Source organism: Mastigoproctus giganteus, chromosome 2, assembly GCF_048544385.1.
Source record: "Mastigoproctus giganteus isolate SK-2022 chromosome 2, ASM4854438v1, whole genome shotgun sequence".
Lineage (NCBI taxonomy): Eukaryota > Metazoa > Arthropoda > Arachnida > Uropygi > Thelyphonidae > Mastigoproctus > Mastigoproctus giganteus.
Genome location: NC_143576.1, coordinates 270,971,656 through 270,996,108, shown reverse-complemented (window position 1 = coordinate 270,996,108; position 24,453 = coordinate 270,971,656). Strand labels below are relative to the sequence as shown.

The 24,453-nt window shown below is 40.0% G+C and overlaps 1 protein-coding gene across 1 annotated transcript in view; it reads right to left on the bottom strand.

Annotated features, from left to right (window-relative positions):
• LOC150090471 (uncharacterized) overlaps nucleotides 1-24,453 on the bottom strand; it is a 71,160-nt gene that overhangs the window by 23,396 nt on the left and 23,311 nt on the right. Inside the window, exon 2 of the mRNA XM_090369146.1 lies at nucleotides 1,648-1,764. Within this exon, the coding sequence (XP_090225272.1) occupies nucleotides 1,648-1,707 (60 nt within the window). The 5' untranslated portion in view covers nucleotides 1,708-1,764. The remainder of the gene's footprint in view (nucleotides 1-1,647; nucleotides 1,765-24,453) is intronic.

The window sequence follows — 24,453 nt, the reverse complement described above, 5'->3', positions numbered from 1 at the left end:
TTCACCAAATTTTAGACTCCTAGCATTTGTGTAAATGCAAGTATCATGCACCTGCTCTTCCTCTTAGCCACCCTAACACAACCCATGTGTTTACTTGTACCGCAATGACTCCCAGCAGTCTCTGAAATATCTTGCATCTTATTTTCCAGGCTGCTGCTCATTCCAATAGAAGAAGTGCAAGAATCACTTTCTCCTCTGCCAGTGGCTACTGTTAATCTATTAGTCCTTGTATTCCCCCAATCTAGCAGTTTTCCGACCCTCCTAACACTGCCTCGATAGCATCAGCAAACATTCTTGCACCCTTTCTATTTAAGTGTATCCCATCCCTGTAGAAGCAGTCTCTCCTGTTAACATGTACAGACCAGGCTGAAAAAAATTCTACCCCTTGAGCCCTGCACAATCTTTCCAGGGCTGAATTGATCGACAGGGCTCTCATCATATACTCCCTCCTATCTTGTCTGGGCAGAATTGCAGACACTTTCAAATTCAACCCTAATTCACGGCTTTTTTTCACCAGTGACCTGTACTTGTTAAGTAATTCCGCCGGTCTCCTACTCTTAATATCATTAGTGCCAACGTGTACAACTATATCACCTTTTGTGCCCTTAAAAGATGATATCTGCTCTACGTCATCAACCTTTGCCCCTGGCAGACATACCCTGGTCCTGTTCCACCTATCCTTTTTACAAAGCATGTTTCCCTGACAATAGAGTCACCAACAACTACTAGTTCCTTTGGGACTAGCGCATTCTGCCTTGGGGGCTGCCGCTGTGTTGCGCGATGACCAAGTGCAAGCTCTGGCATTGGTGTGGGCAGCTGAGAGCTTGATGGGCCCCTCACTTGTAATCCTTCGAGGGCATCCACCCTGTCCTTCAAGCTCTCATACAGGTCCATAACAATGCTGAGTTGACGCCGATTTCCTTACACTCCTTGCATCGGCACATACAAAGACATCCCCCATGGCATTATCATGTCCCATACCTGACTGCTCCGCAAACATCAAGCAAATAGTGCATCTTAAAAGGCTGTGATTCAGAGGGCAACTGGCCCCCTCAGTTCTCCTCTGAGCCACAGCATTCCATTAGCTTGAGCCTTTTGCTTTGCTGCTCTGGTTTGAGTCATGATTTAGATTTACTTTCAATAAAAATTTCAATTTCAGTACAAAATTAAATCCTAAACTTGTATCCCAACACAGTTATAATGCTATATTTATGTTTCAGTAACGAGTGTTATCTACGAAATATTTTGTTGTGGAAGCTGATAGCCTAAATAAATTTAAGACTGAGCTAAACAGGCATTTGGAACGAATGGAGGGGTGAAATGGGAGGTTTTTTTTTTTTTTTTTTTTTTGGCTAATGCTGCATAAGCTTGCTTTCTTGCATCATATGTCTCTACTAATCCTAATCAAAATAAACCTTGATCCAATTATATTATTATTATTATTAGTAGTGGCATATGATGCAAGAAAGCAAGCTTATAAAGCATCAATCAAAAAAAAAAAAAAACCCCTCCTACATCACATGTTCATCTCTTCCAATAATTTGTCTGGTATCCTAACTTAGAGTCTTAACTAGTTCAGTAATTAAAGCAGTTTATACAAAATAAACTATGCAAACATACATGGGCAGCAGTCATCTCTCAATTTACCTGTTTGATCAATATCAAAGCATGTGCTTTCTTCTCCTTCACCACTATCTTTCTGACCATTTTTCTTTTCACATACTTCAATGTAGTGGTTGGACATGACAAGGTAATGATGCTAAGCTAAAGGAAAATTTATATACAAGTTACTGACTTTAATAACAAACTTATAAAAGCAGTAAATTTTAATAAAATATAAAAGGAAAATTATGCCTTATAATATGAATTAAAATTATCCAGTCATAGATGTATTTATTCAACAGTTTTATCCGAATACAATTTTCTTTCCATGTAATCATTTTTCTAAACTTGTCATTTCTTAATTAATCACTAATTAGTAATTACCGGCACCTCCATAGCCAGGTGGGCAGGAGTGGCAGTGCGTAGCACACGCTTCTTGATTAGACCAGGGTTCGAGCCCGTGACCACCAAATACAGAGGATGCGGAATCAGGGAATGACCACCGCATATCCCTGGAGCAATATGGCCTTAGTTGCTAATGCTCTAAAAACCAAATAACAACAACAACATAGTAATTACCCTAATGTAAGAATACGAAAGTCATTAATGCGGAACTGATAATCTCAATAATTCTGAACTTTTCAACTGTTATTAGAATTACCAAGTGGAACTGTATAAAAGAACTGATATCACAGCTGGCTTCTATCAATAAAAGTGGTACCAAACACATTTTGGCCCAGAACCAATGCCCTTCTGTATTATGGCAAATAAATGTTAGAAGACAACATATGATTTTACTTTTGATTTTTATTAATATTGTTGTTCCAAAGAAAAATAGTAGTTTTAATTGTGAGTTTAATTAATTTAATAGAAAGGTTCTTATCAATGTCTATCTACTACGCTATGAAAGATAGGGTATTCTGTTCTTTAGGTTTGGAATTGATTTGTGAATGGTTGTTCTAGGGACATACAAAATTGGGAGGCCGCATTTGATGAATGATAATTATGATTTGAATGACATCAATGAAGGTATATCAGGCTTAATGTCTAAAATTTGCAGATGATACAAAGGTTGGAAGGGGGTTAATGACAGTAAATCAGGGTAAGCTGCTACAAGATCTAAATAAATTAGGTTGATGGGCTGTGAAATGGCAGTTAAAAGTTTATCATTGATAAAAGGTACAATTTAACATTGATAAAACATTAATGAAGGTACTGTGTGTGGATAGCAGTAACAGGATTAATTTACCAACTGTGTGGTACTACACTCAGGGCAGTGGAAAATGAAACAGACCTGGGGTAATTGTCAGTCAGGTGGCTAGGGCAGCTCACAGAGTTCTGTCTATGATATAGGGAACTCTGCTAGCAGGGACAAGGTAGTGATTATCCTCTATATAATAAGTCAATGGTTATGATAAGTCTATATCATAATTCCATGGTTACAATAAGTCTATATCATAAATCAATGGTTAGGCTGCATACAGGTCTCGACCTCTCATTTTAGGAAGGATGTAGATCTGTTGGAATGGGTGCAGAGAAGGGCACTGAAATTGGTGAAAGGAACAAAATAGTGGTCTAACCAACACGAGCTTCAGTTCTGCAAATTGCAGTGCCTGGAGACAAAGTGCCTTTGAGGTGATCTGATAGAGATGTTTAACATTTTGAATAGATTCAGCAAGCTCAATGCTGATGGTATTCTTCATCTTGCCCAGGTTACACACGAGAGAGCATAAATTCAAATTGAGGAAGGATGGTTGCAGGACAGATATGAGGAGGTTTGCTTTCAGCCAGCGGGTGGCTGACTATTGGAACAAACTTCCATCTGGTGTTGTGGAAATGAGCAGTTTGAATAAATTCAACGAAGAACTAGACAAACTGCTGGAAGGGAGGTGTTCTTTTTTGCTGATATTTTATAAGCTTGCTTCCTTTTATCATATGCCACTAATTTTCAGGTGGTAGATGACTTTCATCAACCGGTGAAATACCATCACTTTGCTTATTGGAGGCTTGAAGTGGTGAAAGCCATGTTTAGTCTCTAGAGCAAAGTTTCCGGCATCCCCCTCTCCCCATACTTTTCCTTCAACCCATGCACGGTACTAAGTACTATAGGTTTTGATACCTTTCGTGTTTGGGGTTCTCATAAAAAAAAAAAATAAAAAATAAAAAATAATAATGAAAAAGGTGAGCAACTAGCCCAGTGGCTAAAATGCAAAACTAGCAATATTGTGGACCCAAGTAGAGCGGAAGAAGACCCTGGCAGAATTAGAAGGAATAGACCCCTACAAAGATCTACAACATACCAAAGCAGAAATCCAACAGAATGTGGCAAGTCATAGACCACCTCAATTGGTGAATAATACCATATTATTTCAACAACGAAGTAACACTAAATACCATCCGCACAACCATTTATTGTGTCGCCATAATAGCCACCAGGTAGAACAGAAGAGAAACCAGAAACAAAAACACAAAGACAAGGAATCCCTGGCTTGGGAAAAGAGGCTATAGCACAAGACAAAAGAACTAAGAGTGAAGATAGGCCAACTGACCCAGCACCAATGGGTAAGAGAAGTAAGAAGCTGATAAGAAATGTGAAGACCATCAAAAATAAAGACAACATCCATATCAAACACAAGATCTATAACACTGAACAACAAACTTTGGGTCATATCTTGTTATAGGAATGCAAGTAAGTTTACTTTATAGATTTTGGAGAGCTAAACATGGAAAAAGTTTTTTTATATTCATACATGGTATTTTTTTTAATTTATATGGCAGTAAGATGTACCTACGATTTACTGTGATACTTTGATTAACTGATTATAATCAGATAATGGTTTGGCTGAAACAAGAAGAAGAAATGAATCACTTATAAGTTTATCAAGTGGAAATCTGCTGTACACCAATGGAAACAGTAAAAGGAGTGAAGGTGGAGTTGCATTTCTGGTCCATAAAGATTTTAAAAACAACATTTTGGAATTCAAAAGTACATCACCAAGGGTGTCAAGGCTAATACTCAAGATTTCTAAGAGGTACAAGCTAAAGATTATAATGATTTATGCACCAACATCGAGCCATGATGATGAAGAGGTTCAAGAAATGTACACCGAAATTGAGTCTTCTAGATGAGCAGAAAACCCACTACACTATTATTATGGGGGACTTCAATGCTAAGGTTGGAAAAAGGCAAAACAGCGCAGAAAGAGGAACTATAGGAAATTTTGGAATTGGTGAAAGAAATAAAAGAGGTGAAAGACTTGTGGAATTTGCAGAATTTCAAGGACTGTCAGTAATGAACACTTTTTTAAAGAAAAGGGTGAACAGAAAGTGGACATGGAGGAGTCCAAATGGATTAACAACTAATGAAATCGACTTCATCCTCACTAACAGGAGATATATTGTGAATGATGTTACTGTCCTGAATAAGGTAAATGTTGGAAGTGATCACAGAATGGTAAGGTGTACACTTGATATAGATGTAGGAAAGGAAAAAAACTGACTCGAGTAAATAATACAAAGGTCTTTGAGATAACAGAGGAGGAGAAAAAGCAGTATCTACTGGAACTTAAAAACAAGTTTGAGCTTCTGCAGACTGCTCAGGACCAAGATATCGACGAGGAATATTACAACTTTCTGAAAATGATAAAGCCCAAGAAACCTATAGGGAAACAGAAATCCAGAGAAGAAAAAATTAGTCAAGAAACACTTGTCATGATGAACCGAAGACGACAAATGAAGAGCAAGAAAAACACTGACAGGGAGAAAACTGAGTATACTAAGTTATGCAAAGCCATTAGAAAGAGACTCAGAGAGGACATAAGAAGATTTAACACAAGAAAAGTGGAACAAGCATTAAGGGAAAACAAAGGATTTAAATCAGCCATGAACAGTAATACAGAGAGAGAAATGATACTGAAACTGAAGAATAGCGATGGTGTACTTATAAACAGCAGAGAAAGCATAATTCAAATAGCAGAAGACTACTATAGAGAATTATACAAGGAGCGAGGGAATGATACCAGCAGTGGGAAAGATGGATTGCAAAGTAGGAACACATACGACATACCCGATATTCTTGCTGATGAGGTAGAACATGCATTGAAGAAAATGAAGAATCGGAAAGCCCCGGGGGAAGATGAAGTTACTGTAGAGTTGTTAAAATTGAGAGGAAGAGACATAACACAAAAACTGGCAAGGCTCTTCACAAAGTGCATTAGAAAAGGTGTGACGCCTAAGCAGTGGAATAATGCAATCATAGTTTTGCTGCATAAGAAAGGAGATAAATCAGAAATTGGAAATTATAGACCAATTAGCTTGTTACCCCACATCTACAAGTTGTTCACAAGAGTCATTACTAACAGATTAGAAAGAATACTTGATGAGAATCAACCGAAAGAGCAAGCCGGCTTTAGGACAGGATTCTCAACTATGGATCACCTTCATGTAATATCACAGCTAATGGAGAAAGCAAATGAATATAAAACACCATTATGCCTGGCATCTGTGGATTATGAAAAGGCATTTGACTCCATACAGCATAAGGCAATGTTTCGGGCACTGGAAAGACAAGGCATAGATACCCCATATATTATGATTTTGAAGAAAATATATGAGAGTGCTACCTCCTTTATTAGACTAGACAAAGACAGTAGGAAATTTAAAATCGAGAAAGGAGTTCGACAAGGAGACACAATATCTCCAAAGCTGTTTACTGCTGCCCTTGAGGAAGCTTTCAGAGGATTAGACTGGTCACAGAAAGGAGTCAATGTGAACGGAGAGTACCTAAACCATTTACGATTTGCAGATGACATTGTGGTTATAAGCCACGATCCCAAAGAATTAGAGGAAAATCTTAATCAGTTATGCACAGTTAGTAAGGATTTTGGACTAAAGATGAATATGGCTAAAACAAAATTAATGATGAACAAGTATGCCACGGAAAGGGAAATAATGATTGAAGGAGCAGTAATTGAAAAGGTGGAGTCATATAGTTATCTGGGACAAGTTATTAGCTGTAATAATGGTAAATGGCTGGAAGTCAAGAGAAGAATAAATTTTGGATGGATAGCATTCAGGAAATATAGTCACATACTGAAGAGCAATAACCCAGTTTGTCTGAAACGTAAAATTATGAATCAATGTATACTCCCCACCATGACTTACGGAAGTGAAACTTGGGCACTCACCAAAAGAATGGAAGAGAAGCTAAGAACTACACAGCGAAGAATGGAATGAATTATATTGGGAATCAGACTGTTAGATAAGAAGAGAAACACATGGATTAGGCAGCAAACTCAAGTAAAGGACATTCTTATCGAAACTAAAGAACTAAAATGGTCTTGGGCAGGACACATAGCTCAAAGGCATGATGACAGATGGACTAAGAAAATAACAGAATGGTATCCAAGAGGAGCTAGAAGAAAACCTGGAAGACAAAGTCGGAGATGGATAGATGAAATTCATGAGTTTTTGAGTAGTAAATGGATGGCCAGTGCTCAAAACAGAAGGAACTGGAAAGTTGCTGGAGAGGCCTTCATCCTGCAGTGGATTGAAAATGGCTGATGATGATGATGATGAATCAGATAATCAAAGAATACCTGGACAACTTCAAGTAGAACTTCCTGGCTCCTAGCTTAGATAGAATTTTTGCTGATATAGGGAGTGCCACAAGAATACAGACAACCAGATTTTTTGATGAAAGCCAGAGAGCCTTCTACAGGAACTTTGTATAACAGGAGGATGAGAACAATCCCTCCCCCCAAACAGAAGGCACTAAAGGAGTTCTGGCGTAAAACGAGACAGCAAAGTTAGCCATAACAGCCATGTCCTTGGACAGACATAGAATAGAAGAAAACCAAACATGTACAAGAGATGTACAACAGAATGGGAGATTAGGAAGGAAGAACAATTTATCAGGTTCTTTTGTATTTTTATGAAACCCTCAAACATGAAAGGTTGTTCCACAATTGGCAAACCCCAGAAATAGATAAGATCCACAACTACTGGTACGAGAAGTTCAGTTGCACAAATATGCACATAGCAGAGCAGTTCACCAAGATTATAAGGCAACCCAACACAATTCCAGATTCTCTAACTCAAAAAATCATCTACCTAAGGCCAAAGACACAGCACATCTGGAAAAGTAAAGATCAATCACCAGTCTCCCAAAGATGTACAAGATCCTGACGAGCTGTATAACTAAGAAGATATCGGATCACTTGGAGAACCAGAACATCATAGCTGAAGAGCAGAAGTTCCCGAAACATTGCCTCATGCTGTATGGAGTCAAATGCCTTTTCATAATCCACAATAGCCAGACATAACGGTGTTTTATATTCATTTAATTTCTCCATTAGCTGTAACATTACGTGAAGGTGATCCATAGTTGAGAATCCTGTCCTAAAGCCAGCATGCTCTTTCGATTGATTCTCAACAAGTATTCTTTCTAAACTGTTAGTAATGACCCTTGTGAACAACTTGTAGATGTGGGATTACAAGCTAATTGGTATATAATTTCCAATTTCTGATTCATCTCCTTTCTTATGCAGCGAAACTATGATTGCAGTATTCCACTCCTTAGGCATCACACCTTTTCTAAAGCATTTTGCGAAGAGTTTTCTAATGCATCTTACCAGTTTTTGTGTCATGTCTCTTCCTCCCAATTTTAACAACTCGACAGTAACTTCATCTTCCCCCGGGGCTTTCTGATTCTTCATTTTCTTCAACGCATGTTCTACCTCATCAGGAAGGATATCAGGTATGTTGTATGTGTTACTAATTTACGATCCATCTTCCCCACTGTTGGCATCATTCCCTCACTCCTTGTATAAGTCTTTAGGCATGGACCCCTACAAAGTAGTCTCCTGCTATTCGAATTATGCCTTCTCTGCTATTTATAAGCACACCATTACTATTCTTCAGTTTCAGTATCATTTGTCTTTCTGTATTACTGCTCACGGCTGCTGATTGAAATTCTTTGTTTTCCCTTAAAGCTTGTTCTACTTTTCTTGTGTTAAATTTTCTTATGTCTTCTCTGAGTCTCTTTCTAATGGCTTTGCATACCTCGGTATACTCAATTTTCTCCTTGTCAGTGTTTACCTTGCTCTTCATTTGCTAATGCCAGGGAAGAGAGCCTAAAACACTTCAAGGGTTATGTCATCATCATCATCAGCCATTTTCAATCCACTGCAGGATGAAGGCCTCTCCAGCAACTTTCCAGTTCCTTCTGTTTTGAGCACTGGCCATCCATTTACTTTTAATTGTTTATATAGTAATGTTAGAAGTGTCGTCAATAAAATGAGCGAATTCGAACTGCTGGTTAAAACAAAGTAACGCGGAGATAACAGAGCTTACGGAGAACGTGGTGCCACCCGGAAATTGGGGATGATGACTTTCAGTACGGCTTGTATAATGTATTTAGAAAGGATAGGGTAGATACAAGGGGTGGTGGGGTAATGCTTCTTATCAGAAGCAGCCTGAGTGCGACAATAGCTTTCCTGGATTCAGACGTTTCACATGCTAGTATAGAATCTGTATGGTGTGAGATAGCTGGAAACAAAAGTATAATGCGAGTAGGAGTAATCTACAGACCAGGTGATTGTGAAGATTATGATGAAAGCCTCTACGTGCAAATGAAATGGGCAAGTAAGCTTCAATGTCTTATTATGGGCGATTTCAATTTGCCTCTAATTGATTGGAGTAAATGGGAAGGAAACTCGACATGGGGAATAAAATTTTTAAATCAACTAGATGACTTATTTGTATCAACATATCAGGGAAAGTACTAGAGAAAAGAATATCCTAGACCTCATCATCACCCATGAATCAGATGACATAACAGGTCTGACAGTAGTGGAACCAGTAGCAGGAAGCGATCACTGAGTTCTATGGTGGATGATGATGAGAGAGGTAGCAGCAGTAAAAGGCAAAGGAATTGGTTTTAATTTGAGAAAAGGAAATTATGATACCTTAAGGTACTACATGGCCTCTATTAACTGGGTAGATATCGCACAGAGAATGAATACAATTAAACCGTGGTATGCTTTGAAAACATTAATCACAGATGCCTTGAATGCGTATTTAGAAATTAAAAAAAAAAAAAAAAAAAAAAACACTCCACGAGGAGGGTTCCAAGTTGGATGAGTAGTGAAGTTGCCACCTTACTTGAGCAGAAAAGGTGGCATGGAAAGGTTACAGAGCAATAAAAAGTACTGAACCCTATAACAGCTACAAGATGATCTGTAATAGAGCCACAGAAAAGGTTTGACAGGCAAAGGCAGTTTATGAGAAATCACTACCAAACAGAGCAAAGAGGGGGGATAAAGAATTCTTCACATATATAAATGCCAAGAAGAGCAGGACATACCAGATCGGACCTTTACATAAGGGAAAGGGGATAGTATTAAATACCCTCTCTGGTTGCCTCTCGAACATGCTGCTGCAGAAAACAATCATACAATTAATCCACAAAAGTTTTACTAGTATGCGAGTAACCAACCCACAACTTCCATTCAATATCTGGTATGTTAAAATCCCCCATTATAAGACATTCTGATTTACTAGCCCACTATTTCTCTGTACAATTGTTCATTGTACTCATTCGAGTCATTAGGCCTACTACACATTCCTCCTCTTATTTTTGTTTTCACAGTGCTTATGTCATACCAAACTGACTCAACAGTGCACTGTCCATCTATATCAACTGGATGCACTTCTTTTGATTTTATGTTTTACTTAATTAACAGCATTACCCCGCCTTCCCTTCCTATTCTGTCTATCCTTTCTGTACACATTGTATTCCCCAAATTCCAATTCTGCATTCCTAATATCTGTGTGACAACACGTCTCTGATATCCCTACAATATCCGCCCTTGATGTCTTGACCAACACTTCAAATTGTTCAAATTTATTTACTATACTTCTAGCTTTAGTATACATGCAAGTATACATGCACCTATTCTTATTCTTAGGGCGGAAACACACTGCTATCACTTCACGAGACTTCACTTGTATACATGTCTAACGTCAAATGTGGGGGGACTATATTTACCAATTAGTTTATTGCTCAGAGAGCACTGTTGTCATTGGCTTTATTAACAAGATAACACATCGGGTTCCAAGGCCGAATGACATTGTCAGTTGCTCAGAAATTTCGTTAGGCATGACCATGTGACAAGAGGAAATGCAAATATAAAATTAAATTTGAAGTAAATAATCTGTTTTGAGCGCAGAAGTAAGAATATCCGAAAACAAATAACAACAACATCAAGGAGATTGCTCCTGTGCCTATTCCAAAACACCCTCCACTTTGACCAGCTACTCGGCATACTCACCGCAAATGTCCAGTCACAGGGACGCTCAAAAATGGCCAAAGGAGGAAAATAGACCAACAAAATTACAATTAACAAATTGAAAGGACGAACAAACAATCATTTCAATTATCACAACTGAATAATTTCTTACAAGTTCAATTTTTAGGTTTGAGAAGCAGTTTTTTGTTTGTAATTAAATTTCATTAAAAATTTTTGTTTTGTATTTTGACAGAATAAGTCCTTATTCAAAATTAAACTTGCAGTATTTTAACTTTCCTTAAACATATAACTAATTTTCCTTTAGCACTGATTGAATTTCGAAATTGCATATTTGACCTTAAATGTCATCCTTAATTGGATTATATAGGAAATTAAATTCTTCTTTATTCATCCGTAAGTACATCTTGAAATGATTTTCACCTTCTTCTTAAGTCCTGCAGTAAATGATGGAATTTGCCCTTTTCTGTTCTCTTCTAGTTTGTCGTGTATCCATTGCTTACTCTCTTTTGTTTTCTCGGCTATAAGAAAAGCACATGCGTTTTCTAAATCTTCTTCAAAATCTGAAGAGGAGGTTGAACTGTGGCAATTCATTTCACTTCAGTATTTCTCAAAGAGAATGACACATACAAAGTTACAGGTTGCCAGACGTACCCCTTTTAGAATTATAATAAAATTTCCAAGATACCCCTTTTTTAACATTTGAAATGGGGAATTTGAAAAAAGCAGAAATCATAACACAACCTGTTGAGATGATTATTTAGGAAGAAAGAATTAACTGACGATAAAGTTGTTGAAATGCACCCATAAAGACTCAAAAAACAACATTCTATCCTATTTACAAAGAGGGTTGTAGAATATTTATATTATGCTTACTTTGTAACCTTTTACATTCTACTTGACTTCTTTTTTATTTCGTTGTAATGGTTTAAGGCTCGGGCAACAAACTTTTTTTATTTAAAATTCCAATATCAAGTATCGATTTGCTGTATGAAGAATATGTTCTGTTGAAATCATTCCGTAGAAATATTGAGTCAAAAGACCTCAAAAACAACACATATGTTTGGATAAAAATTAAATGCGTACAAAATATTAATTTTGTTTTTGCTTTGCCTCACTTAAATGCAACGAGTGAGAAAGTATTTAGCTCAATGTTTAAGGCTTGAAAAAAGGATAGAAATAAATTAGACCTAAAGAATGTTGAAGGAGAACTGTTGCCGAAAACCAATCACAATATGTCATGCAAAGAATTTTACACATATGTACTAAAAATTGAAAAACTGTTAAAGAAAATTCGCTCAAATGAGAAGTATTGCTAGGTAAATATTTTCTTTTTGATAAAATAAATCAGGTTTACTGAATGTGTATTGTAAACAATTATGTAAAACATTTGATGTTAATATTTATAAGAAGTTTCCTTTAATGTTTATAATTCTTGCAATAAAATTTTTCAAATTAAACAAATTAAAGCACAGGCTATAATTCGGTTAATTTTATTAAAATTTGACTAATTTTGTAATCCACGAACTTGTAAAAATCAACAAAATATAGAAATAAAATGGATGTTATTAAAATTGTTCAGTTTTCTTAAGATATAATGCAAGTACCCCTAAACGAGGAATGAATACCCCAAACATAAGCATGAGTGCCTTGAGATCAAAGCTTTAACCTGGCCGCCCTACGTTACAGTCACACTTCTTATCAGACTGACTTCCCAGTTTACACTAAACAGGGACATGACGAGAGTCCCATGACATGATAATAGTGTGTTTCCGCCTTAAGCCCCAGGCTTCCTTCCACCATATGGCTAATAATATGGTAATGTAAACTTTAACCCACTCGGTTAAAGTTTACATTAGTTATACAAGGTAATGGAAAGTTTAACCATCACTGGTGTTGAACTGTGAAAGCCCATTGAAGTTGTCAGATTTAAGCAGCAATCTCTTCGTTTTCCACACACAGAATCTCCCCACATTCTGTTTAGTTTACACAACAACATGACGAGAGTCTCGTGACATGATAATAGTGTGTTTCTGCCTTTAGTTACAATAACACATCCCATACACCCACCTGTTTCACAATGACTGCCATCAATACCTGAACCCCCAGCATCCCTCGCTCCAGGCCTCTGCTTATTCCAATAGAAGCAGTGCAAGAATCACTTTCACCTCTGCCAGCGGCTACTGTTAATCTATTAGTCCGTGTATCCCCCCCCCCCAAGCTAGCAGTTTTCCAACCCATCTAACACTGACTCGATAGCATCAGCAAATATTCTTGCACCCTTTCTATTTAAGTGTATCCCATCCCAGTAGAAGCAGTCTCCCTATTAACAAGCACAGATCGTGCTGAAAAAAAATTCTACCCTTTCAGCCTTGCACATTCATTCCAAGGCCGAAATGACTGACAAGGCTCTCATCGTGTACTCCATCGTTTCGTGTCTGGGCATATTTGAAGACACTTTCAAATTTAACCCTAACTCATGACTTTTTTTTGCAACATTGACCTGTACTTGTTAAGTAAATCTGCAGATCACCTACTCTTAATTTCATTGGTGCCAACGTGTACAACAATATCACCCTTTGTGCCCTTAAAAGATGACATATGCTTCACAACATCATCAACTTTTGCCCATGGTAGACATACTGTGGACCTGTTTCATCTATCCTTTTTACACAATATATTCCTCGTCTCCCTGACAATAGCATCACCAACAATAACTAGTTCCTTTGGGACCAGCACATTCTGCTTTGGAGATTGCTGCTGTGTTGCCTGATGCCCAGGAGTGAGTTCTGGTGTTGAGTTGGGCAGTTGAGAGCTTGACGGGGCCCTCATATCAATTTATTCAAGAACATCTACCCTACACTTCAGGCTCTCATAGATGCCCATTAGAACGTCGAGTTGATGCCTAATTTCTAGACGCTCTGCACCTAGCAAACACAAAAAAACATCCTCCTTTTGTGGGCCACAAAGATGATATCTAGACAAGACTTCAGATATAGCTCAGACACAGCACGGGTTTGTTAAGGGGAAGTCTTGTCTGACCAATTTGATTTGATATTATGATGTAGTCACAAAGGAACTGGATGCAAAGAATAATTTTGAAGTCATATATTTGGATCTTAGAAAGGCTTTTGATATTGTTGCACATGAAAGACTGCTGCACAAATTGGAGCAGTGTGGCACTGGAGGTAAATTGCTTCTATGGATAAAGAGGGTTGAGTGGCAGAAGACAGAGTGGTAATCAATGGATACTGCTCTTCGTGGAATCACCCAGGGTTCGGTGTTCGGTCCATTGTTGTTTTCTGTATTCATTAATGATATTGATGATGGTATATCAGGCTTAATGTCCAAGTTTGCAGATGATACGAAGGTTGGCAGAGTTGTTAATGACACTAATGAGAGTATGCTGCTGTAACAGGATCTAGAAAAGTTGAGTAAATGGGCTGAGAGGTAACAACTGAAGTTTAACATTGACAAATCTAGAGTACTGCATATGGGAAGCAGTAACCCCAGAGTAACGTATCAACTGTGTGGTACTACACTGACAAAAGTGTAAAGTGTATTCGTGTCTAGTGGCACCGGAGGTTTCCCCCAACTCCGCGTTGCTTTCATTGTAGGTGTAACAGTTCACTGTAAAGGCCAGAGATTTAAAAGTGTATGGATTTTGTAAGTTTAGTGTTGTGTATCATTGTTCTTCTGGCCATTTAGCCGCTAGACCCCTGCTGGGGCCCAACGTTGTCCACACTTAGCCTCGTGGAGGCAGACCAGGTACCCAGTGGTTGATATTTTACGCTGGCAGGCCCTGCCACCTAGTTTCCTGAGATTTCAGTGGCTAGGGCCTTAAAAAAAAAAAAAAAAAAAAAAAATTAAATAAAAAAATAAAATAATCGCTGAAAGAGGTTTAAGCCGAAAGAGTTTTGCGTGCACGGTTTCAATTTGGACATATTTTAATTTTTTAACATTGCGTGGGATGATCGCTGGTGTATAGACAGAGTAGAGGAGGGAGACTAAAGACTGGGGAGAAAAGCCAGAAGTATGGGGACAATAGAGTAGGTGTCCCCAAAAGCAGTGGGTCAGGCCCATGCCCCACCAGAGGTAGAGAAACGGGGAGTAGCAGGGGGGAAACAGTAAACCGTCTCCCCCCTGCCTGGTGATTGAGAATTAAAGGTGAATAGGACTAGGGTGTCCTATTCATACTGCCATATGGCGTAATGCAAGTAGTTCCTGCATTTATGTCCAGTCCGGGCTTTTTGTCACTTGGTTTGTTTGCATGTACTCATCTTCGTCGGTTAGTTCCTATGGCTGTGTCTGACCAGGTTCCTTGTCACTTTGCTATTTTCTTGATCTTTGTAGGGTCCTGTTGGGTCCTTTGATCCATTTATGGCCTCACTTTGGTAGGGGTTGTCTTCTTCCACGCTCATTTTGATTTCCTCTAACTCTTTGCAGTCTTGTGGGGTGGTCGATTTTCTTCGAGCATGTAATTTACTTTCATTCATTGTGGATGGCAATTTCCGTTCTTCTTCGGTCGAAGACTTCTCGTGCAAATTGGCTGAAAGCCGCGCAGTCGTCTTCTGTGTCCAAGAGATGGTGTTCTTTATTTTTAGGTATGTACTGTATTTTAGTTATTAGCAGGCTTCTGTGTTCCTCATAGCACTCACAGTCGTGCATTATATGATGCCATGTTTCAGGCTCACCACAGGTGCAAGTCAGCTCCTCCGTTATACCCAGCATGTTCAATTTTGCCTTGAATGGGCCATGGCCCGTTAGTAAGTACGTTGCATTTAACCCCGGGTTAAACCACGGGGGGGGGGGGGCTTTTGAATACGTCTTGGCAACCAGTGGTATGAATCTCTTTGTCACTTCGCCTTTATTTGATGCTGTCCATCTGTCCTGCCACAGCTGTAGCAGGTGAGCCATGATTCTATGCTTTTCTGCTTTGCAGTTGTTGTTTGGTTCTAGGGTGAGTCCATAGATGTCAGTGGGTGTTCCCTTAGACAGGTGGTACATGAGCCCGCAGTGAATCACCTCCAGGTCCAGTGGGAGGACTCCTGTCAAGACCTGGAGGGCGTGCGTGCTCACTGTTCTGCATGCACGGGAGATGATGAGCATAATGCTACGCTGGATTGTGTCCAGGTGTCTTTTATTTACTACTGTTCCTGCTTTTTTGTACCATATCGGGGATCCGTAGGTAATGGCTGGGAAGAAAATTGCTTTGTAATACAGGGACAGGGTTTTTCTGTTTAATCCCCAGTCCCTGCGTGAGACTCTTGCTATTAATGCTGCGTAATTCCTTAGTTTTTCTTTCAGGTGGATGATGTGAGGGGTGAAGGATAAATTACTGCCGATTGTAATTCCTAAGTATCGTATTTGTTTTGCAAGTTTGATGGTTGCTCCTGCTATCTTTATTTGTGGTGGTCTGTGGATGTCAAGCACTCTTTTCATTAGAACAGAGTTCGTCTTCGTGGGTGAGATCTTCAACATGTGTAGCTTTGCCCAATCCTGTAACACCTGTCTTGCCTGGTTTGTATGAGTCTCCAGGCCCGATCTGGAGTCCGCCTCCACCATCAGGACCAAATCGTCAGCAAAGGACTGGCAGCTCACTTCGCCCAAGTCCTGAGCCAGGAAGTCATCAAAGACAAAGTTCCACATGAGTGGCCCCAAGACTGAGCCCTGGGGGCAGCCCCTGCGGACCCATCGAGCCACTTTTCGAAAAGGTGTTACCACCTCAATTCTTCGGTCAGTTAGGTAATCCTTTATACACTTGTAGAGGTTTGTTGGGAGCGCTGCCTCCGGGAGCCGGCCGAGGACGCTCCGCCACCACAGGGTGTCGAACGCCCCTGCGAAGTCTACTGCAATGACTAGGGAGTACTTCCTGTCGCATTGGGTTGCTTTGAATATAAGGTTTTGGACTGCTTCTATGGTTAATAATCCCGGTTTGAATCCGTATTGTTTTGGTGATTCTAGGTTTGCAGCTTTGTAGTGGTTCATAATTCATTTGTGCAACAGCCTTTCATATAGTTTACTCAGGGTAGTCAGTAAAGCTATCGGTCGGTAGGAATCCGGTTGTTCCGGTGGCTTGTTAGGGTTCTTCAGGATGAGTTTCAGATTTGCGGTTTTCCAGGAGGTCGGAAATTTCCCCGCTTGCAGGCAGCAGTTTAGAAGTTTGAGCAGGAGGCCAGGTATGTGTTCCACAGCCTTTTTGATCAGCTCCGGCTCCAGGAGGTCCGGTCCCGGGCATTTCTTATTTCGCATCTGTGCTGCAGCATTTTGTAGCTTCTCCATGGTGAAGGGCGGCTCCATTTGTTGCGATGCATATGCCTCGTTCGCTTGGGAGATTTCTTCTTGCTTGTCACTGAGGTTGTCTGGGGGTTCTAGAATGATTGTATTTAGAATATTATTAATTGAATCATCCCATGTTTTAGTGAGGGATCCTTCAGGCGTTTTTGTTGCCGTCGTTATTTCTCCCCTGGGGAGCTTATTTGTGGTTACTTTGTATACAACCCCCCAGGGGTCCTCATTTCCGGTCGCAGAGACTAGTCGCTCCCAGGAGGCTTTCTTATTTTTCTTTATTTTTTCAGTGTAGGCATTGCGTAGCTGTTGGTATTGATGTCTTAGATAGGCTACCTCTGCGGGTGGCCAGGTTCTCCGCGCCCTCTGGTATTCTTTTCTCTTTATTTGAACTTTCTTTCGTAGTCTTTGTAACTCCGGGGTCCACCACGGCATGGCTCCTACGGAGGGTATCTTCCTTTTCATCGCCATTTCCGCTGCAGTGGTTATAATGTGGGTGACTTTCTCCTGCATCCTGTCTACGTTTTCCATCCTGTCACTTCCTCTTGTGCTTTGCGGATCAATTGTTCTTGAAAGAGCTCCCAGTTTGCCTTTTTGATGGCGAACCTGCTCGCCATGTATTTGCCATTTGTTGGTCTTGGCATCGTTCTCTTGATATTGAAGGTGATTGTGCGGTGATCCGATGTGGTCCAGGCGTTTTGCACAGTCCAATCGGTCACATGAGCTGCTATGTTTCTTGTGGTTAGCGTGATATCTATGGTTGATTCCCATAAGGTATTGCAGTATGTTGGTAGATTGAAGGGTTGATTCTTTACAGTTAAGATAGAATTTGCTAGGAACTCCTCAAGCCTCTGTCCATTCCTGGTACCTCGTCGGTCTGGTGTAGTGCTGTGCCAGACTGGGGAGCGGCAGTTTACATCGGCGCTGATTATGACTCTTTGTCCTGCTAGGGTTTCTTGCACTGTTTGTAGGTAAGTGATAGCGAAATCTATTTCTATTCCGTGCAGTACAGCGAGATCATATACAGGCTGCCAACAGAGCTAATAATATGGGCACATGCTGCCCATGGCGTGCAGAGTTGTGGTATTTTTGTTGTGGTTATCTCCGGGTTCCGTACTATCACCGCCGCCCTCGGAGTGTCTTCGTTGCATTGTACAATTTTATATCGGAGCGGATAGCCCCTGACTTGCCCTGTGTGAGTGTAGGGCTCCTGTATCAGGATAACATCTGCGTTTGCCTCATCAGCGCTTTGCAGTACTTGGTCGGCCACTGCTCTGGCCCGCTGCACATTTATTTGGTGCACCACAAGGATTCCATTATTAAATTTCTTATGGTGTATCCCCATAATTGATTCGTGACTGGTATGAACTCTTAGCTTTCTGGTAAGTGTGGTAAGTTGGGCAGTTTGTGTCGCGTGTGGAATGGGCATGATCTAAAAGATCCTACCTGCAGTTGGTGCAGATAGGATCTTTTTCTTTCTTTGGGCAGCTGCTGTAATTGTGGCCCATTTCAGAGCAGTGGCCACATGTTGCTTCTTTTTGGGCGCAGGTGTGTGTTATGTGGCCGTACTTGCAGCATCGGAAACACCTTGGTACATCCACACGTTCTCTAAATCTACGACTGCTCCACTCTATGTATATGGTGTTTTGCATTCGTAGGATCTGCCATGCTTCGGGGGCCAGCTCTACCACTCAGTTGCAGTTTCCACTATTTCTAGATTTTGTTCTGTACTTGGGTATGATTAGCTGTTTTTCATCCTTGTCAGGTAATTGGTTTAAGAGGTTTTTTCTGTATATCTCTTCCCTTACACTTTCAGATGTCATATCCTGGTCAATATCAAAAATGATTACAGATGGCCCTTTTCTTTTGGGGGCCTCCGCGGTAAGGCCTAGGGTGAAGATCTTGGGGTTTGTTATTATCTGCTGTGCTTCTTCTCTGGTTGCTGTTTCAATAACTATTCCGGGGTTCCTGGTTTTTCGGATAGCTTTGATTCTAGTAGCGCCGAAGTCCTCTTTCAAGTTCTCTGTGACTTTCTTCTTTATTTCCTCACTGGTGGATTTTTCATTCCCTACTGGTCGCACAACCACTATGTTGGGTGTGGGCAGAAGGGTTTTTCTTTTGACCGATTGACTTTTGGTCAGTACATTTGTTGGTTTCCCCAGCGTTTCTGCGTAAGTGGATGCCAGCTGTGGCATTTGTTTTGCCCCACATTCCATGTAGGCCTCCAATTTGGCCTTATTTGTTATTTCTTCTACGTGGACCTTCTGTAGAACCGTTTCCAGCTTGGTCCAGATGGTCACAATTTCTCCTCTGAGGGCAGTGGTTATTCTGCTAGAGGATTCCTTCAACTTGTTTTCGAGCTGCACCCGGAGGACCAGCATCTGGTCCAGAACAGAACCTTAGGGCAGCGTAGGGTCCATGGGGGGAGATTCCGCATTTTTTGGTGCGTCATTGGCATCCCGTTTGTCCTCTGTAATGTCATTCTGTGTGGCAGCTACTTCATTTGTCTCCTTTTGCTCGGATTGTGAGCGTGTTTTCCTTTCTGATTTCGGAGCAGTCATTTTCCAATTTTTTCCTTTGGTCGGGGGAGCTCCTGGGTGGGGATTCTCCACCTCTTCTTGGTTTTCTATCAATATCGAATCATTATTTTGATCTTGTTCCCCAGCGACGGTAGTTCTGTCCGATTTTCTCTCCATTTTGTTGGTATTTCGGATTTAAGGGGTTTTCCGGATTATCGGGTTTTGGGCGTGCTAGTTGAAAGTAGGGCTCCAAGAGCTGTCGATGGACACTAACCACAAGTCCGTAGGTTTATTACGAGTGTTACAACTGTTAATTGCAAATTTAAGTTCTTCCGTTGGTCACGTGGTGGGGGAGGGAACAGCCAAGTGCTAAAGTGCAACCAGAGCGAGGGGATTAGTTCCCTGTTGTGTTTTCGGGGAACGCCGAAGACGATGGTGACATCACGATTTCAATGTCTCGCACGAGTAAGAAGTTCACGCGTCATCATGGAAAGTTTATGGTAGGGGGGGAAGCACAAAAGTTACTACACTGACAGTGGTAGAGAGTGAAAAAGGACCTGGGGGTAATTGTGCAGGCAATATATGAAGTTTTCTGAGGAGTGCAGACAGTCCTGCAAGAGTAGCTCATGGTGTGTTGTCAATGATATACAGGAATTTTTCTAGCAGAGATAAGGATAAAGCAATGATCAGGCCACACCTTGAGTACTGTATACAGGTCTGGATGGCCAATTTTAAGGATGTAGAGCAGCTGGAATGAGTACAGAGAAGGGCAACAAGATTAGTGAATGGAACAAATGGTTGCTCTTACGAAGAAAGGCTTAAGTTTTGCAAATTACATTGTCTGGGGTCTAGGCACCTGCGAGGTGATCTGATTCAGATGTATAAAGCCTTGAATGGTTTGAGTATGCTCGATGCTGATGGGATTCTTCCTCATGCTCGGAATAATCTTCTGAGAAGGCATAAATTCAAAGTGAGGAAAGACAGTTGTTGGATAGATGTATGGAGGTTTGCTTTTAGCCAGCGAGTGGTTGATTGCTGAAACAAACTTCCATCTGTCGTTGTAGAAGTTGATAGCTTAAACAGGTTCCAGGCAGAACTAGACAAACATTTGGAGTGAGTGGATGGATGAAATGAGAAGGGGAGTGTTTTTTGTTTTTTTTGGGCTGATGCTATATAAGCTTGCTTTCTTGCATCTTGTGCCCTTGCTAATGATATTGATCTTATTCAAATGAGTGGAATAAGGTAATCATCATGTGCCCTTGCTAATGACCTTATTCCACTGACTGGAAATCCTATCCATAGTTTTGCCAATGACAGCACACTGCATTCCACTTTCCATTTTGAGAAACCTTGCCCTGCTCAATCAGCTTCACCTTCTCAAATATCCACTACCAATTCCTTAAATGCCAATCTCCAGTGGGGCAAAGACAACTTAGTTGATTTCGATCCAACTAAAACTCAGTATTGTCTTATATATCGCAAAAAGGATTCTTCTGCTCCTATACTTATCTTTGGTGATGCTCCGATTTCTAGGAAAGATCATATATCTCTTTTGGGGATTACCCTGACTTCTAATCTCTCCTGGCACAAACACATTACAAATACTGCTTCCTCTGGATCTAAAAAACTTGGCTTTCTCTTTCACTCTTGGTGTTTCTTTTCTTCCAAACAGTTGTTTACTCAGTAGAAATCACAAATCCGTCCTACCATGGAATGTTGTTCCCACAGCTGGGGCAGTGCTCCCAAAACCTCTCAGGCTTCTAGATTCCATCAAAAGAGGGCAGTTATATTAATTAATGTCTCATCTGTAACAGTCTCTCTCCACTCTCTGTCTCAGACATTGTTTCTGTTGCATGTCTTTTCTACAGATATTTCAATGGGCACTGTGCTTCTGAATTGGCTTATATAATTCCCACTCTTTCTCTTTCAAAACAGTCCGAACACGTGCCACCACCAGCCAACATCCATTTAATGTCCAACTTCAAACTCACAGAACCAACTTTTCATCTTCCTTGTTTATTCATTCAACTGCAGTTTTATGCAACAATCTTCCTTCATACATATTTCCTTAAAATTACAGTCTACAGAAGTTCAAGTCTAATGTCAATAAATACCTTCTTTCATCTTCTCAACCTCCAACCCAAGCACAGTACTAAGTACTATAGGTTCTAATACCTCTCATGTTTTGGGTTTTCATAAAGTTTGTTGTTATTTGGTTTTTAGGAGCATTAGCAACTAAGGCCATATTGCTCTGGGAATATGCGGTGGTCGTTCCCCGACCTTTCTGCATTCTGGTGAAGGGCTCAAACCCCGGTCTAATCAAGAAGCGTGTGCTATACACTGCTGCTCCTTCCCACCTGGCTACGCCTTTTTCATAAAGTATACATGCTGTTCTTACTCTTAGTTACCCTAACACAGATCATGTAGTTACTTGTTCCATAATGACTTGTTCCTCAGTTGATGAAATCCTCAGCATGCTTTTGAAGCTGCTGCTCATTCTAATAGAAGCACTGCAAGAATCACTTTTGCCTCTGCCTGTGACTACTGTTAATCTTTTTGATTGTGAGTCTCCCAAAGCTTGCAGTTTTCTGACCCACCTAACCAGATATACACTGCCTTGATAGCATCAGCAAATATCGTTACACCCTTACTATTTAAGTGTATCCCATCACTGAGAAGCAGGCTCTCCTTTTAACAAGCACAGATTACGCTGAAAAAAATTCTACCTCATGAGCCTTGCACAATCTCTCCAGGGCTGAATTGATTGCCAAGGATCTCATCATATACTCTCTCCTAACGTGTCTGGGCAGAACTGCAGACATTTTCAAATTTAACCCTAACTTGCAACATTTTTTCAACACTGATCTGTATTTATTATTAGCAATGGCCACATGGTTCAAGGAAACCTATGGCTCACAACAGGTCCCCACAGCCTGCAGATGTGCAAATGATCAAAGGGTGACACGAGTAGTCAAGGCTGCCCAATGTAGGTGTGCAGGTTGTGCCCCGCACAAAGGATCAGGAGGGACGAACATTTCAAGACTATATATAATAGTAAATTTTTATACAATGCTCTTATTCATGAAGTAAAACGTTACTACATAGATTGCAAGACTTAAAATAAACAGTAAGGCGATAAAAAAATGAACAGTAAACTCAACAACCAATTAGCCACTTTGCTTTGACGTACCGCTTCATGAGTGGTGCATCAAAGCAGATTTGAACATGGTCAGTGCATCAATATGTGATCCACACACTCTGCATTCTCAGAAACAACCTTTGTTTTGACTACTTTCAGTAACGCGAATAATGCCATGGGCCACGCCACCCCAACGTGTGTAATGCTGAACTGAAATTTTCAGTGTAGTCGCATTGATATAGCCACATTGTATAAGCAACACTTTTGTATATTCCAGGGCGGCTGGCACGGGACCTGCAACATTGTTGAATGTCTTAGCGCTCGATAACGATGTTTGGGTTATACCAATGTTATGTTATGTTATTTTTGGTTTTTAGGAGCATTAGCAACTAAAGCCATATTGCTCCGGGGATATACGGTGGTCATTCCCTGACCTTTCTGAATCCTCTGTATTTGGTGATCACGAGCTCGAACCCCAGAAGCGTGTGATACGCACTGCTGCTCCTGCCCACCTGGCTACAGAGGCACCCAGGTTATACCGAAGGATGACATAAAAACAATAAAGCTGGCATTGTATGATTTTTAGTTCAGGTATAGATTTAAACATGTGTTAAAGTATAAGAAAGGCATTCGATAGTTAACCCTACGACTGTTCACTTGTATTTCTTTGGTTCTTCACAATTATACCTATTATTCTTAAATATAAATAAGTCGTATCGTGTTGAAACAAAGTGCAAGTTACTTCCTGGAATTTATGGAATAAACACTGTATGTAAAATTCTATATTTTGTAAAAAAGAGGTATTTTTTGTTGCAAAAATGATTAATTTTGTGAAAAAAGAAAATATATATTTTCTTAGATAATATGTAATTTAAACCCTAGATGTCCAAAAAAAATGTCAAAGAAGTTATTTGGAGTCCAAAACAGAAAATCAGATCGAACATAAATTAGCCGGATCGCTGAACAAATTTCTGACTTCAGTACCACCAACAGCAACTGTTAAGAAACAAAGAACGGAAAGCCTTGATGAAGCAAGCACTTCGAGCACCTCTACTTCAAAGGAAAACACTGAAGAACGAAGATAAGTTACATACTTTTATACAACAAGATAAGTTTGAAGAAACTGATATATCTAATGAAGATGAAAACTGGCCTCACCACAATTTCACCAGAAGTTGCAGTTAAAGAAATCTTAGATTCTGATACAGAGAAACCCAAAACTTCGAATTTTACTTTAAATTTTAATGCTAACAATCCAGGTACTTGGCCAAAACATGTAATCATAAATATTAGAGATTGTTTAGTTGAAAATTGTCCTCATCAAGAAGTTAACAGGAGACGAATCGGGTCGCAAGTTTTCCAAATCATATTATTATCGAATGTTACCAAATGGAGAACAAATTACCAGAAGTTTAGTTTATTCAGAATCGCAAAATTCGGTTTTTTGTTATCATTGTAAAATATTTGGTGATCAAAATACGCAACTTACTAATGAATACAGTTGTAATGATTGGAAACACTTGAGGCATATATTAAAAAAATCACGAAACAAGTTCAGCACACATTAAAAACAGTTCAAAATATAGCGAACTTAAAA